Here is a 15,605-nt window from a genome sequence, read left to right as displayed (position 1 = left end):
TTTAAAACGGAGCGTCGCTGGCCCCGCAGCCGACTGCGCTTCCGCCATGTTGAAGTGATTCAAGTTGTGAGCGAGCGAGCGAGCGAGCGAGGACTGCTGCTGGGACCCAAGTGACAAGCCCCAGAAATTGGTCGGGAGTCAGGGGGCTGTGACTGCGCCGGTGACGCAGGGAAAAACACCCAGAAGCAAGAGAGGGGAAACGTCGGAATTCGAGAGAGAGAGAGAGAGAGAGAGAGAGAGCGTTCTCGCAGCGGCTCGGCGTCTCCTGCCAAAAGCCGTCACACCGATTCCAGGCCACGTTTATGTAATCTACGACGATACCGACGCTCAAGGCTGGACGGAGCCGGTGAATAGAGGGGAAGTCATATCAAATTCCTGGTGAGTTGTGAGCTAACTAGCTCCGTGGAGGCAATTGTTAGCCGCGCGGCTAGTAAGCGACTAGCGTCAGCTGCTGTGGTGGACGGCAGGTAACTTAACTACTGCATCGGTGTGGTTGCTGCCGTGTTGCCACTCAACGGCTGTCGCTATTGTGATCGCGTGAAGGGGCTCAAAATGTAATTGATCGTCTTTACATCACGTTCGTTCCCACGAACTCACCCGGTTTTATTGGCTGGACCCAGGCTAGTGCTGCTAGCTACGCGTCAGTTGTCGACGCTGTCTACTAGCCGAGCAATTTCTTTAAAATGTTTGGTCTGCAGCCTAATAAATGATTGCTTTGTCTGACAGCACCCACAACCTTAATATCCAGCGTTTGTGGCAATTGTTGTATTCTTATTATTGGTTGTCTTTTCGTTTGTTATGACTGCAGGGATGTGGGTAGCCTTAGGTAAAAAAAACTTGGGCGATTAGACGTCTGAACTCTGTTGAATTTCAGGAAATAGACGATTCCTGTGTTGAGTTAAAGCGTTATTCGTGGACAGCCCGACATTTTCTCGTTTCACTAAACAGTGGCCTTCGGCTTGTTCACTACATTGTTGCTTTACTTACAAGTTGTTCAAAATGATTAAATGTTGAGTCATAAGAGCTCGGCGCTTGTCAAAAGTACAACGGGGTTAGCGAACTGCACCAACTCAGGACGTTGCGCTAGCGGCTAACCTGTCGTTAGCATGTCCTGAGCTAACTGCAAATGGCGACCCGGGAACACAACTTGGTCAACGGGGAACGCCTCACAATCCCACGCAAGTCTTGAGTGCCGGTAGCGTGAGGCCTTAATTAAAATTGGCCCACTTGTCATTGGCTTCTTATCGACGCATATGTAGTGGGAGCGGTGAACGTAATGTCAGGCCGGGCCGAGCGATGATGATGAGGCCTGCACGTCTCAACGCAATTCGCTTTTGACGACAAGCAAGGCCTCCGCTGTTTGGGTGGATCGACCTGGACCTTTATTAACCTCCACCTCCGAAAGCAGACGTCAAATAGGCCAGGCATTTGCCTCCATTGATTAACGGGGATTGTTTTTTGATTTAGTATTTTTGGGGGTTTGTTTTACTATTGTCACCGCGGACTACTTGATGCTGTCATGGACGCTGCATTCATTCGTTATCGGTTCGTACTGCGCGTTACTTGTGCGTAACGCTGTGTGAATGCACGAATGTTGTAAAGCCGGTTCAGTCCAAAAGGCTGGCCGACGTGAAGTTTGTTCGAGAAAGGGCTTTTAGCGTGCAAAATGGCACGTCAGGTGGGTTAGCAACACTAGTGGATGGTTAGCAGGTGGGAGACGGGGAAGGCGGGGGTCGTTCCACCGTCTTTTGCGTTTGGCACTATTTGGTGAGCCGGGAGATTACCTTGGAAAACCATTTGATGTCGATTGCAATTATAGTTTAGGAAATTATACACGAGCTAAACAAACGCTTAAATTGCTTGCAAGACTGTGAAGACCGTGTTTTCATTGTTCCTCCACTCTAAACTAAAACCCCAGTCCTGACATCCAGGTTCGTTTATCAGAGAAATGAATGCATGTGATTTGCCGTTTCAAAAATTGCCATTGGAGCATGTTTTCCTTCTAAAGCTTTCCTCACAACGCTTTACCTCTGGAGCATTTGCGTTTTGTCAAATGTTAATATTTTAATCCAACCGTGCGGTGTGAACAGAAAGCGTTAACTTGCATTTGTTTTCGAAATTCAAACGTGACTACGACACCACAAAGCGTTGAAACGACAACAACAGGAAAGCAGGGCGAAATATATACGATGCCTATGCGCTTTTCTCAATAAGTCTGTGTGGGTAATTCATATATATGTGTGAAATATTCATCTAACACTCTTCATGTCATGATTTGACTAAATTGACTCATAAGTCTACATTAACTATACAATTTTACTATTGCAGCTGATGAAATTTATCGCACGGAAGAAATCCATCCGGTTGAGGAGGACCAATCACTTGTCTTTTGCTCCAGAAATAGGGCTGTGACTTGACTTGTAATTGTCCCTACTTACAAAAAAAAAAAAAAAAAACCAAGTGAGAGAATTGGGGTCGAAACTGTCTCAATCACGTTTTATGCGTAGCTACAATGTACATTTAATTTCCTCTTAGAGCAATGAAGGCAGTGAATTTATTTGGTTGATGGTGGAGGCCACAGCTTTGACACTGATTGGATACCTCAACTTGGCAAATTCCCGACAAATAACATTGACTTTCTGATAAAGATTTATGGTTCCTTTTCAGTGATTGGGTGCGGGGGGGGGGAAACAAGTCTAAGAGTCATTATTGGTTTCTTCTTTGTGACATTTTTTTCCATATCTGCTGTTGACAGAGTTGTCCAGTTTATTCCTTTATTTGCTCATTATGCACTAAATAGTTGTGTTGCGATATCTTCATAGTAAGTAATATGACCCCATCTTATATTGTGTTGTTCTTCTTTACCGACATCAATGCATGACAATTGAATTAAACTGCCGTATCAGAGTCGTTAACGGCCTTTGTCTTTTCCAAAACCCAATGAAGGTGGAATAGCTGCTATAATCTGAGGACCCCTTTTATTATTAATCATGCATCATATTAGCTTTAGTTAAAATGTCCTGCCTCTCTTATGGCTCTTGTACCCCCACCAACTTTTGTGAAATCTTCGTATATCCCTTGCGCCGTCAGTGCCATTTATGCAGAACGTCAATATGGAAAAGTGCAGAAAATCCAGTAATTCTGTTTATTCCTGCTCTGATTTGACGATAGGCCAATGTGACTGATCAGAATGTTGGTCTCACAGTTCTGAGGACCGGGGTTCACATCCTGGCCTCACCTTTGTGGAGTTTGCATGTTCTCCCTGTGCCTTTGTTGATTTTCTCCCGACACTCCGCTTTCCTCTCTCACCTCAAAAACATTCTTGCATTCATTGGAGACTCTAAATTGCCCCGTCGGTGTGATTGTGAGTGCGAATTCTTGATTATTTCGACGTGCCCTGAGATTGGCTAGCAACCGGTTCTGGGTGTACCCTGTCTCTTGGCCAAAGTTAGCTGGGATAGGCTGCAGAGCTCCCGCGACCCTCATGAAAATAAGCAGCTCGGATAATAAATGAATGAATATTGAGAGAAGGCAATTAACAGATTGTTTTGCAATATCGACTTGGCTGGAGAAAGCAGAGTAAAACAATACAAAGTACATATTTTGAATAGAGGAAGATTTAATTGATGTTTGACCTACATGCTAAAGGCGCCTGACGCTCAGAGCCAGTGTTCTTATCCACAGTGACTGGCGGAGAATGAAGCCATTACTCCTAAAGAAAGATTTAAAAAAAAAAAAAGGCAGATTACTGCTTGCAAAAAGAAACCAAGACATAGATCTTAACGCCTGCATATATGTCCTGTGGTCTAATGAACCATCAGTCAAGCTATTTGGCCAGAACTTGTAGACCCGAGAACACCGTGCCAACTGTGAAGCTTGGAGCGCTGTTTTTGCTGCAGTCAGGACTCCAGGAGAGTTCTGTCAAAAGTTTGTGCAAGGTTACCCAAAATGTTTCTTCCATAGGAAATGCTCCTCCATACTAAGGGGGGGAAAAAAAAAAAGTACCAACTTTTGACCACAAAGAAAACATGAAATTATCTTACAAATTCTCCCATTATTGTGGCATTTAACAAAAATAATTTTGGTGGTCCTGACTGAATTTTAGTCTGATTTGACGTGTTTTTGGACAGTGTATGTAAACTTCTGGCATCCACTGTAAATTCCAATAAAGTATATGATTTCCGTCAGGTTGTAATGTTAGTTTGACCTGACGAGAGCTCTGATTTCCAACTTTTATGGAGCAAAGGGACATATTTTGCAATTGGAAAATCTCACAGCGCACCAGCCAACAAATGTGCCACAAAAAGTAGATGCACAGTAATTACTGTATGTCCTTCTTTCCATCTAATAGATTTTTTTTTATTGTCTGTCACAAATAGAGGAACAAAGATGCATGATTTTTTTTGTTGTTGTTGTTGTAAATTTATTGAAGTTTGCTAATTTCCCACAACACCACTGAAGATTGCTCATGGAGCACTGGACTAGAGAATCCCTTTGAAAATAAATAGTATACAGTGTACAGTAAAGGAACAGTCACTTAAATCGACCCATTGGTCCATCTTGTGATCAGACCGGTTAATTATTTTTTTATATATATATATGTATATATATTTTTTTAGGCCCCAAAAAGCCTGATCGTGTACAAGCCACTCACAGCCTTGTCTATAGTCTGGCTTCTCAGTTCAACTGAAATTTCAAATTTGTCAAGAATCAAACTGAAGTCCTTAACATATATTTTTTTCTTTTCTAAATGATTGACAAAAAGGCTCGCATATTTATCGCAAGTGATTTTCCCCTATCACGGTGGTTCACGTCAACCGTTCACCTCTTTGTCTCCCTCCTCGCTTCAGGTTATGCAATGGTCTCAGCGGCACATCCAGATCTCCAGGTGCATTTGTCCTCTCGCGTGTTCGGCCTCCCTTCGCTGCGCTCCACGGCTGATGCGGCTCTGATTTCCCTCCTGGTCAGTGCTGCGTAAAGAGGCCAAGATTGCCAAGATCTGCCCCGTGGCGAGCATGACGGCCACCACGCGTGGCTCTCCGGTGGGGGGCAATGACAGTCAAGGCCAGGCGCCTGACGCTCAGAGCCAACCTCCATTGCCACAGAACCAGGTAAGCGTTAACGTGAAATAAATCAAGAATTAATAGGTTCCAAACTCAAACTGTCGTCATCATAAAACCTCAAACCGTATGCGCAATGAATTTATTACATCACTGCACTAATAAAGCGAACCACTGTACAGTGAACGGTTGTTTAGTTCAGGGATTTGTTTCAGGCAGGTCCCTCTTTGCTGTTCGCATTGTCAGAGTCGAATTATTCCTCCTCGTACGCTTTAAAACATAAATATCCTTACTGAGCATTAAAAAAAAAAACACAGAAAATAGGCTGTCAAATAATAAAACCCAGGCAAAAGCGGGTGCACCAATAAACAAGGAAGGAGTGTAAATAATAGGAGTAGGAAGAAGTAAAAAAAAAAATAAAGGTTCTACTCCTAACAGTGAGTATGGATTTGACTTTGTATTATAATAGTAGTTATATGTTTTGTAAAATAATAGTGATAAAAGGAAGCATATTGTACATGGTATTGTCAAAGTGTCCTAATCTAGATGGTTCGTGTGAAATAATGACATAATAAAGTGGACCGTTAACCATATACATAGCAGTATACAGTGTTCCCCCGTTATTCGCGGGGGTGACATTCCTTACACCCACATAACACATAATAATGAATGCAGTATTAATTCACACTGGTTTCAGTCAGCAAGTGTTTTAGGGTGTATATAAGCTACCACATGATGGCGCACACGATGCAGTGAGGAACAATTGCATTTCACATCCGTAAGCAGAAGAAGTTTACATTGTCCCACGCGCTGCCCGTGTAGGCAGGTCATTACTGACGACGTTGTACACTCTCAAGGTGTCATAGCAAAACTCAAATTATCACTCTGTAGCAAACATAATAGCATAACTAGCAAAAATAAATCAATAAGTTACTCGCAAAATAATTGACACAGAACATGCCCTTTAAACGCTATTTACATGCTCCCAGCTTTGCTTTGCGTCACGACGGCGGTCCCGGCGTGAGTGTGTACAACATCGTCTGGACTGACTGGGCTACATGGGCAACGTCTTCTGCTTACAGATGTGAAATGCAATTGTTCCTCACTGTCTCGTGAGCGCCACCATATGGTAGCTTTCATACACGCTAAAACACGGGCTGGCATGCAATATATGCTAACTGTGCGTGAAACCAGTGTGTTATTACAGTGTACTTTGTTGGACCTTATTGTGCACCACAATTAAGGCGCCATGTCTAAAATGCCGTCTCGTCTGTTTAGAAGAGAATTTAAGAACTTTACGATCATGAAAATATGATAAATTAAAAAAACCAAACAAACTTGGAGACCTAAATCTGCCAACGGTGAAGCGCAAATAGCCGAGAGGGCTCACTGTACTTGAATTATCCCCAAATAATAAGTGTCTCCAAAGTGTCATGACAAGTTTTAACAATTGAACTAAAGTGGAACTTCAGGTTATGAACAATTGGGCTTGCATACATTTTTTTTTTTTTGTAGAAAATATACACTAGTTACATATTTCTGGTGTTTGCGAAAGGCCTTGGTATGGGTGGACAGAAGGATCCATGTCGTGCTTCTACTCACGTTCGCAGATAATCATTGATCGGCAGAACTGTGGATGTAAGCTGAAAACTTGGTGGTCTGCGTGTGCTGAAGGTTGAAATCTGTTCTCGTGTGTTTATGTCCAAAAAAAAAAAAGGAAAGGACCCCCCCCCCAAAAAAAAAAAAAAACCAAAAACCAAAACCTTACCTTGCGTGGGCCACAAAGCTTGTCCGGCTCACGTGTGTAGGTTTGTCTCCCAAGCTGCTGTGGGTACGCCAGCTCCGCTTGAGTGTTATTGCGTAACACACTTTTCGTCCCTTCTTTGGTTTAAAGTGATCCCAAACCTTGGACATCCTCTGCCTGCAGCGGTCCCAAGTTCCTGTCCTGTGCAGAGATATGAAGAGTTGTGAGGCCAGAGCACTCCGGCAGCCCAAAAAACGTGCCTATGTGGAGGTCATGGTGTAACATTGTTGTGTAATCATCGTTGCGGTGGAGATTTGAGGCAAAAAATTTGCATCGGCAAATGAATGCAGTTGTTCTATCGTGAAGACGGAGAAAGATATCTATGATCACTCAGGATAATCTTTCAGGGACATCCTTAAATCATAACTGTAACGATGGGGCGTGTTGGTGAACCTGCAATGCTTTCCTCTCTGATGCTTTGCAGTTGCAGTACAGGATAGAGTGAGATTTTTGTCTGTCTGTGTGTGTGTGTGTGTGTGTGTGTGTGTGTGTGTGTTTGTTCAGTGCTGTGGTCTTTCTATTGCCTGTGTGTAGTCTTACTACATAAATTATTAAGTCATAGCATTGATTATTACTGTTTACCAATGATTCAAAATTTGAAGTGTCCAGACAGACTACAGCACAGGTTGATAACGGCTACATCTTAGTCGCGCACACAGATGCCCAAGGGGATGAAGAAAGGGGTGTGGGGAATGGAAAGAGGAGGAAAGTGAAGACGAGACATCAATGAACAGAGCATCCCGAGTGATGGATCAGGAGTAGTGTGTGTGTGTGTGTTGATCAGCTCTGCAGATAAGTGAGAGGCAAGCTGCATATGTAGGTCAGCCAACCAGGAGGAGCTTTCACTGCACACCCCCACATTTCATATTTCTCACTTGAGCATCTATCTAGCCATCGTGCTGGCTGTTTGTGGTTTGTTTGACACTCGCTTGTCAATGTAGGTCTTACAAACTCGAGGCTCTGCCTCTCGATTAAATGGGGTGTGAAAACTTTTGATATCCGCAATACCTCAGTCTACACAGCTGTTGAAATGCCAGGTTTTTCCGATAGGAAAAAAAGACAAGAGATAAATTGTTTTTTTCAACCTTTTAATACGACCTGTAACATGTACAACTGATACATGCAGTGTCCCAAAAAATGTATACACACTTTACGTAATATTTGTAAATTCTATTACATGTTAAAAATGATTTGAATGATAAAAATCATCAAGATTACTAAGTTTTTGGGGACACCCTTCATTACTCTACTCCGATTTGTTCAACTTCCAAAACATTTTTTTTTTTGCAAAGGAAATAATACAAATGAGTTGAATCTGTTCCAAACCTCCAAATAGTAATTTCTTATTCATGCAAAAACATGTGCACCCTGTATTTAAACAATAAAAAGAAATGCATACATTTAAAGCAGCTTAATTGTGTATCGCAGTGTGCCGGCGTCAGAGGGACGGAGGAAGTGTTGCGTTGAAGTTGCCCTCCGTGATTTGACTTGCTAATTCTTCAGTAGCTTCTCCATTTCTTTCTTTTGTTTTTTTTTTTTTTTTTTTTTGTAATGCTCGTCACTCCTTTGGCAAGACTAGCTGCCTTTGATTACATTTTTATTCTTTGGGTTAGTCAAAAGTCGACTCAGCCATATGATACTAGTTAGCAAGAGCCGTCACAAACATGCACCCCCGTTTTTGTTTTATTTTCGTTGATCCTCTTCCTTAAATCCGCCGTGGCTGGCGCAACTTTGCTTTTTCCTTTGGTGTTGGTCGCAGTACTGTCTTTCTTTAAGAAAATACTGAGAGGGGGGGGGGGGGGAAAGAGAGATCTTGAAATACTTGCAAATGTGTGCGCCGGCACTATGAGTGTCTGCTTGACTCTTGAGTGGGCAGCGTTTCATCTCGGCACCGCCCCGTGCGTGTTCGGCATCGCTCGGCTACGCTCGGACGCCGCCAATTGGGTCGTCAAATATGGCATTTTTTTTCCGCAGATTTTTTAATTTATTTATTAAATTTGTGCGACCCCCGAGTCATTCGAACTCTGAGGTTCCTACGTGTGCGTATGTGTGAGTGAGAGATGGATAGCGTGCCTCGTCTTCATATGTGTGTGTGTAAGTGTGCACACGCTCTTAATTGGGGTTATGGCTGCGTCCATCATTAAACGGTCACATTCATACGTGTTAAGTGTGAGTCACTTTACGATTGCTGTCTTTTATAAATGTGAGTGTTCATCCAATTGCTACCTTTTAAAGGTCCTCTGAGTAACCACCCAAAAAACATTCAGCTCAGCGTTTTGCCACCGTTTTCTGGGATGATTATTTGGGTCGAATATGAGTTGATGCGTACTCGGTCGGCTGTAGCGGCAGATTCAAGTTTTTGAAAATCCCGTGATAAATGTGATGCCGAGTCGCCTTTGCAGTGAAATGGACCAAAGGCCGACAAATCAACTCTTCCTGTTGTTACTTACTGTGCTTGTGGGTGTTTGACTGCTTTTTGAGTGTGTTTATTATATTTCAGACTTCATCTCCTAACTCATCTAATGAGAACTCTCCAGTGAGCCCACCGGGCGAGCACGGGCAAGGGGATGGCCCGCCCCAACTGGAGGAGGAGGAGCCTGCTTTCCCTCACACTGACCTAGCTAAGCTAGACGACATGATCAACAGGTACACGAGAAGCCTGCCTGCATTGTCTATCGCGTCATACCTTCTCTATTGTCATATAAATTACCATTCTTATGAGTGAGATCACATTCAAATTCTTTTTTTACACATTACGTAAAAATATATATGCGTTCATCTGAGATGACACGCTGTGGCGACCCCGAAAGGGACAAGCCGAAAGAAACACGCACATACAGTTGAAGGCAGAAGTTGACATACATTGTACAAAAACACATTACAGTTTTTGTCTCACTTTCTGAAATCAAATCAGACTAAACTTCTCCCTTTTTAGGTCAGTCAGGATCACCAAAATTCTGACTTTTTTTTTTTTTTTATGTCTATGTGAGACTTTCTTGGAGAATTTTGTATTTTTTATGGTTTTTTTTTTCCATTCAAAAAAGTACATAGTGTACATTTTTGTAGTACGGAGTAGCATTTCCTTTGAACGGCATGACTCGGGTCAAAGGTTTTGAGTGACCTTCCTCCTCTGCTGGAATCGTGGCCCGTTCCTCCTGACAGAACTGAGTCAGCTTTGTCAGTTGCCTTGTTCACGCGCGCCTTTTCAGATCTGCCCACAAATTTCCGATGAGGTTCAGATCAGGGCTTTGTGACGGCCACTCCAAGACGTCGGCTTTGTAAACCTCAAGGCACTTTTGAACCCACTTTTGCATTATGTTTCGGGTCATTGTCCATTTGGAAGACCCATTTGCGCCTTCAATACGTCCCCAAGTGTGCCGTTAATCAACTCACTGTCAGAATCTTCCCAAGACATGAACCGATCATCTGGGCTTCCCTATGTTTGTTCAAGACAGTACTTTTTGCGGCTGTAACTTTTGACCTTGAAGAAAATGTAAAATTCTCAAATTCTCTCTCGCAATTGTGGCATTGAACAAAATGAAATAAATGTGGCGATCCTGACTGACCTGAAAGGGCCAAGGATAAGTCTGCGTTGACTTCAGGCACTGAGGGGAAAAAAAACTAAAGTGTATGCAAACTTCCGGCTTCAACTGTACATTTTTTTTATGGTGCGATTTGTCCTCACACAACACAGTAATGGTGTGAACACGGTTATCTCGGGCTCTATTTGGAATTCTTGCTGATTGTCACTCTGCTACCTCCCAGGCCTCGTTGGGTAGTTCCAGTTTTGCCAAAAGGAGAATTAGAAGTCCTCCTGGAGGCCGCGATAGAGCTCAGTAAAAAAGGTAGGAACATGTGCCTCAGTAATAACTTTATAAATGTGCTAATACAGCTTTAATGCACATTTTTGATTGTAATAAAATTCCACGGCCAGTCTGAATGTTCTTCCCGAGAGATGGGCCGCGAATACAACGGACGCATCCTCAGCCGTTGTACATCTGGCACAATTTCTAAAATCGCGTGTTCTTCCTGCAGGACTGGATGTGAAGTGTGAGGCGTGTCAGAGGTTTTTCCGAGATGGTCTGACTATCTCGTTCACGAAGATCCTCACGGATGAGGCAGTCAGTGGCTGGAAGTTTGAAATTCACGTGAGCACCTTCGCACTGCCTCTTATTGTACACCTCATTGATTTTGTAAGTTTGCCCACTAACTGCTATGTGCAGTATTACACAACCCGCTCTCAGTGGAAGGTTCTTTGGTTGTTCCTCAAAACCTACTGTCCTTTGAGCAGATCTCTGTTTGGCCGCAAAATTTACCAAAACCCCGATTTTTGGAAGAATCCCTGTGGTGTGAACATGCTGTTTTAGTCCTAGTCCTGGGGTACATTTCCTGTGGTGTGACGGGCGCCTTGTGGTTATCTACAATCTAGCGTCCTGAGTTATTATGTAGAAACGTGATATGTTTGACTAGCATGGTTTATTGAATGTATTAGTGATTTCTCCCTTCTACCACAATGTGTGTTTCCAGCGGTGTATCATCAATAACACCCACCGCTTGGTGGAGCTGTGTGTGGCCAAGCTCTCTCAGGACTGGTTCCCTCTACTCGAGCTGCTGGCCATGGCTACCAACCCTCACTGCAAGTTCCACATCTACAATGGCACGCGGCCCTCAGAGACCGTCCCCGCCGGAGCACAGTTGGCCGACGACGACCTATTTGCGAGACCGCCAGACCCGCGCTCGCCTAAGGTACGTCACTCATGAAGGGGTCCAAATCTCTTTCCTGCTTGCTGTTTTCATCGAAGATTGCACGGTCTTCACTCTCACGTGTCAACTGCAGGGCTGGTTGGTGGACTTAATAAATAAATTTGGCACGTTAAACGGGTTTCAAATGTTGCACGATCGCTTCATGAGTGGCGAAGCACTGAACGTCCAGATCATCGCTGCACTTATCAAGTAAGCTCGCTGACGAGCACGCACGACTGCACGGATTTCCTCACTATTCACGTTTATATCTTCTTCATTGCAGGCCTTTTGGCCAGTGTTACGAGTTCCTCACCTTGCACACAGTGAAGAAGTACTTCCTCCCCGTCATCAAAATGGTCCCCCAGTTCCTGGAGAACCTCACGGACGAGGAGCTTAAGAAAGAGGCCAAGAATGAAGCCAAAAATGACGCACTGTCCATGATAATCAAGTCTCTGAAGAATCTTGCGTCCCGTGTACCCGGGCAAGAGGAGACTGTGAAGAATTTAGAGATTTTTAGGTTAAAAATGATACTTAGGTGAGTGTCGTGCGTTGCCGTGGAAACTCCCCACGTGTGCTGAAACGATCTGATGACTTGGACTTTTCTTTTCACCAGGTTATTGCAAATTTCTTCTTTTAACGGCAAAATGAATGCACTAAATGAAGTCAACAAGGTGATCTCCAGCGTGTCGTACTACACTCATCGGCACAACCCGGAGGAGGACGAATGGTTGACTGCAGAACGCATGGCGGTCAGCTCGTTTGTCCGCTCCCTAACATTTGCACTCCATTCTGCCATCTGTACTGAGCAATTTTTGTTTTTGTGCCTCAGGAGTGGATCCAACAGAACCAGATCCTGTCCATCGTCCTGAGGGACAGTTTACACCAGCCTCAGTATGTCGAGAAACTGGAGAAGATCCTTCGGTTCGTGATCAAGGAGAAAGCGCTCACCATGCAGGATCTTGACAATATCTGGGCGGCACAGGTGGGGGGCTTCCTACTTTTGTCATCATGATGCATTCACTGTAGAAGTACTGCTTCAACACAAGAGAACCTCCAAGTTTGATCAGTAAACAACCAACTTCTTCTGAATAGCAGCGTCCACGTGCAGTGCCGTCAAAACGTATTGGCCCTTATTTTCCTCACTTTACTGTCCTAAATATAACCCAAGTCAACCTGAATGCTGATTGCTGATTTTAGTTATGAAGGGGAAAAAAAAATTGCCCTAACATAAAATGCCCCCCCCCCCCCCGAAACCAAAGTACTGGTTGGGCCATTCTCAGCAGAACTGAACTGAAATCGAGCCCATTTTCCATGACCGGCACTTGAGTCTTTGACATCTCTGTGCAGATATTTTGGCCCACTCTTTCATGAAGAATATTTTTATAAGTGCATTGAACAATAGATTTAAGGATGAAGTGAGCTTCGGAAGGATAATAAGGACTTCATTGTGGAATAGGATACAGTGCTGTGAAAAAGTATTGGTCCCATTCTTAAATTTTTGTATTTTTTTTTTTTTTTTTGGTACAGTTTCCACACTTAAGAGTTTGAAGTCCAATTACTTTATAGCAATTAAAAAAACGTTTATTTTTTTTTCTTAGTCGATACAATCTTTTTGCTCTTAAATATATACTTGTATTGTAGTTTCTTGTGTATAATGCGCATTTCCCCCTCTCAAAAACTCAATTCAATATTGCATATTACACATGGATCAAGGGGAAAATGGGGAAAAAATATCAATGTTAAAAAAAAAAAAAAAAGCATGTGGTTCTGATTTCCCGACTGACCCTGCCATTTTTCCACCACGTAATAAATATGTGAGGAGCATATGTGGAAGCACAGAGTTACGTCGGGTGTTTGACAGCGGCCGCAGTGGGCGATGGCGTGGACATTTGCCACTTCCTCGTGTACGCTGATTACGTTGTGCATTCAAGCCTTGTTTTTCATGCCAGGTGTTGCCAGATGGTTGTGTACACGTATATGCATGTGTGTTCACGAGCGCCTGCCTCGTCCCATATCATAAGCGCAGTGATTCTCAATTATTTTCTGTTACACCCCCCCAACCCCCAGCAAGAAGACAACAGTTGGCGCACCCCCACACTCTCCACCCTGACTATAAAATTGTTATAAAAACAGCTCTGCAAAACATTGTATCCCCATTAACATTAAGGAAGTAAGTTTCTTTCGGCCTGTCCCTTTTGGGGTCGCCACAGCATGTCATCTTAGTTGACCGCAAAGAAAATAAATTAGAACTATAGTTCTACTTGCAACAAAAAATAACTTTAACATTGCTTTTTTTGTCTGTAACACAAAAGATTTTAAGCATCAATTTGCTTGAAATAAAAAAAAAAATTGACCGACATTGCATCATTTGATAGTGAAAGATAAACTCAATAAATAATAACTTCATATTCAGTTCAGCAACATTAACTCAGGAGCAAAAGATGTAAAACATTTTAACTTGCAAAACAAAAATGAATAAATACATTTTAGTGTTTTTGTTTTTTTTTAATTATTATTTGACTGGGGTGTAATGTCTGTCTAAGTGGTGCATTCATTTATTTGGTTTCATGCTGTCCGAAGCCAACATTTTTCGACACAGTGAACACGCCCGTCTTTCCTCGTCTCTCACTGTAGTAACAGTGAAGCCAAGCGCTGCATATGCTTTGTCATATTTCCTCTTCTTAGCTTCCGGGTGACTTTCTTTTGTCTCATTGTCTTTGTCTCCGCCTTTTTTTTTTTTCCCCATCACTGTTAAATGTTTTCATGTCGTGTCTTTTGGGGTTGTTTACGTCAGATAGCCTGCTCGGTGCAATAAAAAAAAAAAAAAACCCTTCACCATAGAGCTAATACTCGCTGCACACACTGACAATGAGAGCGCCACTGCCAACTACTGTAATGGATGTGCAATTACACTTAATTCTAGTATGGCAAAAAAAAAAAAAAAAAAAGTACGTTGATCAGACTTGCCCCCCTCTGGCGCGCCCCGCTATTTGAGAAGCACTGTCATAGTGTGACTGAGCAAATCAAATCAAGTTACATTTTCATGTTTTGTCATATCCGATTTTTGACATTGTTTCATGTTTTTAGGACCAAGCCTTCATGAATTTTGCTTTTCGTTATGCACAAGAGAGCCTGAATGAAGGAGAACTGAAAAGAAAGCGGCATCACCACGTGCTGCAGTCGGAGTAAAAATGTTGTTTTAAAAAAAAAAAAAAAAAAGAACCTACCGAATAGTTCTGAAATGTAGAAAATTGGAACCACAGCATTTTTTTTTAATGTAAAAAGCTGCACTTTCATTCCAATATCCCGCCGCCACGTAGAGGTTATGAAAGAGGTGTACATTTTCATTCCAATAACCCACCCTGGAGGCGATGAAAAAGGTGTAGCCTACATGTTGATTCCAATATGCACAGATGTATAGTTACCCTCATAAGTTTACATACCTTGGCAGAAATATAGATTTTTAATATGACTGAACAACAACCATCAATTTCTTTTTGTTTAGTCATGCTTTTCTGAAAGGATTTACAGTCATTTGAATCCCTGGCCCTTCATGTGTTAAGTATTGTACACATTTTACAAATTCTGCCTCGATAATCAAATAGAGTATTTTTACTCATTCACTAAATAAAAGTAGGGCTGTGAATTGCAAAATAAGAGTAAGTAAAGGGTTACGTGTGCGTGGGTGGGGCGACATATTTTTATTTTTTGCAGTGGTTTGATAAATCAATGTACCGCACGTATAACAGTTAGTTTTCTCGTGTGTTTTTGTGTAGGCTGGCAAACATGAGGCCATTGTGAAAAACGTTCATGACCTCCTGGCTAAACTAGCCTGGGATTTCTCACCTGAGCAGCTGGATCATCTATTTGACTGTTTCAAGGTGAGTCTGATTCCTAATCATTTGGCATTCACAAACTCTTAGATGTGGTTGTATTTTTATTTTATTTATTTTTAAAAAATGTTCATGAAATAATATTTGTTTGTTTTTGTAATTAGT

The 15,605-nt window shown here is 42.6% G+C and overlaps 1 protein-coding gene across 6 annotated transcripts in view; it reads left to right on the top strand.

Annotated features, from left to right (window-relative positions):
• The window catches only part of usp9 (ubiquitin specific peptidase 9), a 40,658-nt gene that overhangs the window by 640 nt on the left and 24,413 nt on the right, over nt 1–15,605 (top strand). The window contains exons 1-12 of one of the 6 annotated variants that reach the window (XM_061823102.1): nt 246–378; nt 4,851–4,888; nt 4,969–5,111; nt 9,365–9,510; nt 10,630–10,709; nt 10,900–11,012; nt 11,392–11,610; nt 11,702–11,817; nt 11,891–12,142; nt 12,221–12,356; nt 12,437–12,589; nt 15,384–15,488. In XM_061823102.1, coding sequence (XP_061679086.1) covers nt 5,016–5,111; nt 9,365–9,510; nt 10,630–10,709; nt 10,900–11,012; nt 11,392–11,610; nt 11,702–11,817; nt 11,891–12,142; nt 12,221–12,356; nt 12,437–12,589; nt 15,384–15,488 — 1,416 coding nt within the window. In that variant the 5' untranslated portion in view covers nt 246–378; nt 4,851–4,888; nt 4,969–5,015. Of the gene's footprint in view, nt 1–245; nt 468–814; nt 1,546–1,657; nt 1,679–1,760; nt 1,932–4,850; nt 5,112–9,364; nt 9,511–10,629; nt 10,710–10,899; nt 11,013–11,391; nt 11,611–11,701; nt 11,818–11,890; nt 12,143–12,220; nt 12,357–12,436; nt 12,590–15,383; nt 15,489–15,605 lie in introns of those variants that run through there. The other 5 variants (XM_061823098.1, XM_061823097.1, XM_061823101.1 and 2 more) reach the window with 5 other exon arrangements.

Source organism: Syngnathoides biaculeatus, chromosome 6 (assembly GCF_019802595.1).
Source record: "Syngnathoides biaculeatus isolate LvHL_M chromosome 6, ASM1980259v1, whole genome shotgun sequence".
Lineage (NCBI taxonomy): Eukaryota > Metazoa > Chordata > Actinopteri > Syngnathiformes > Syngnathidae > Syngnathoides > Syngnathoides biaculeatus.
This window is presented reverse-complemented; position numbering and strand designations above follow the sequence as displayed.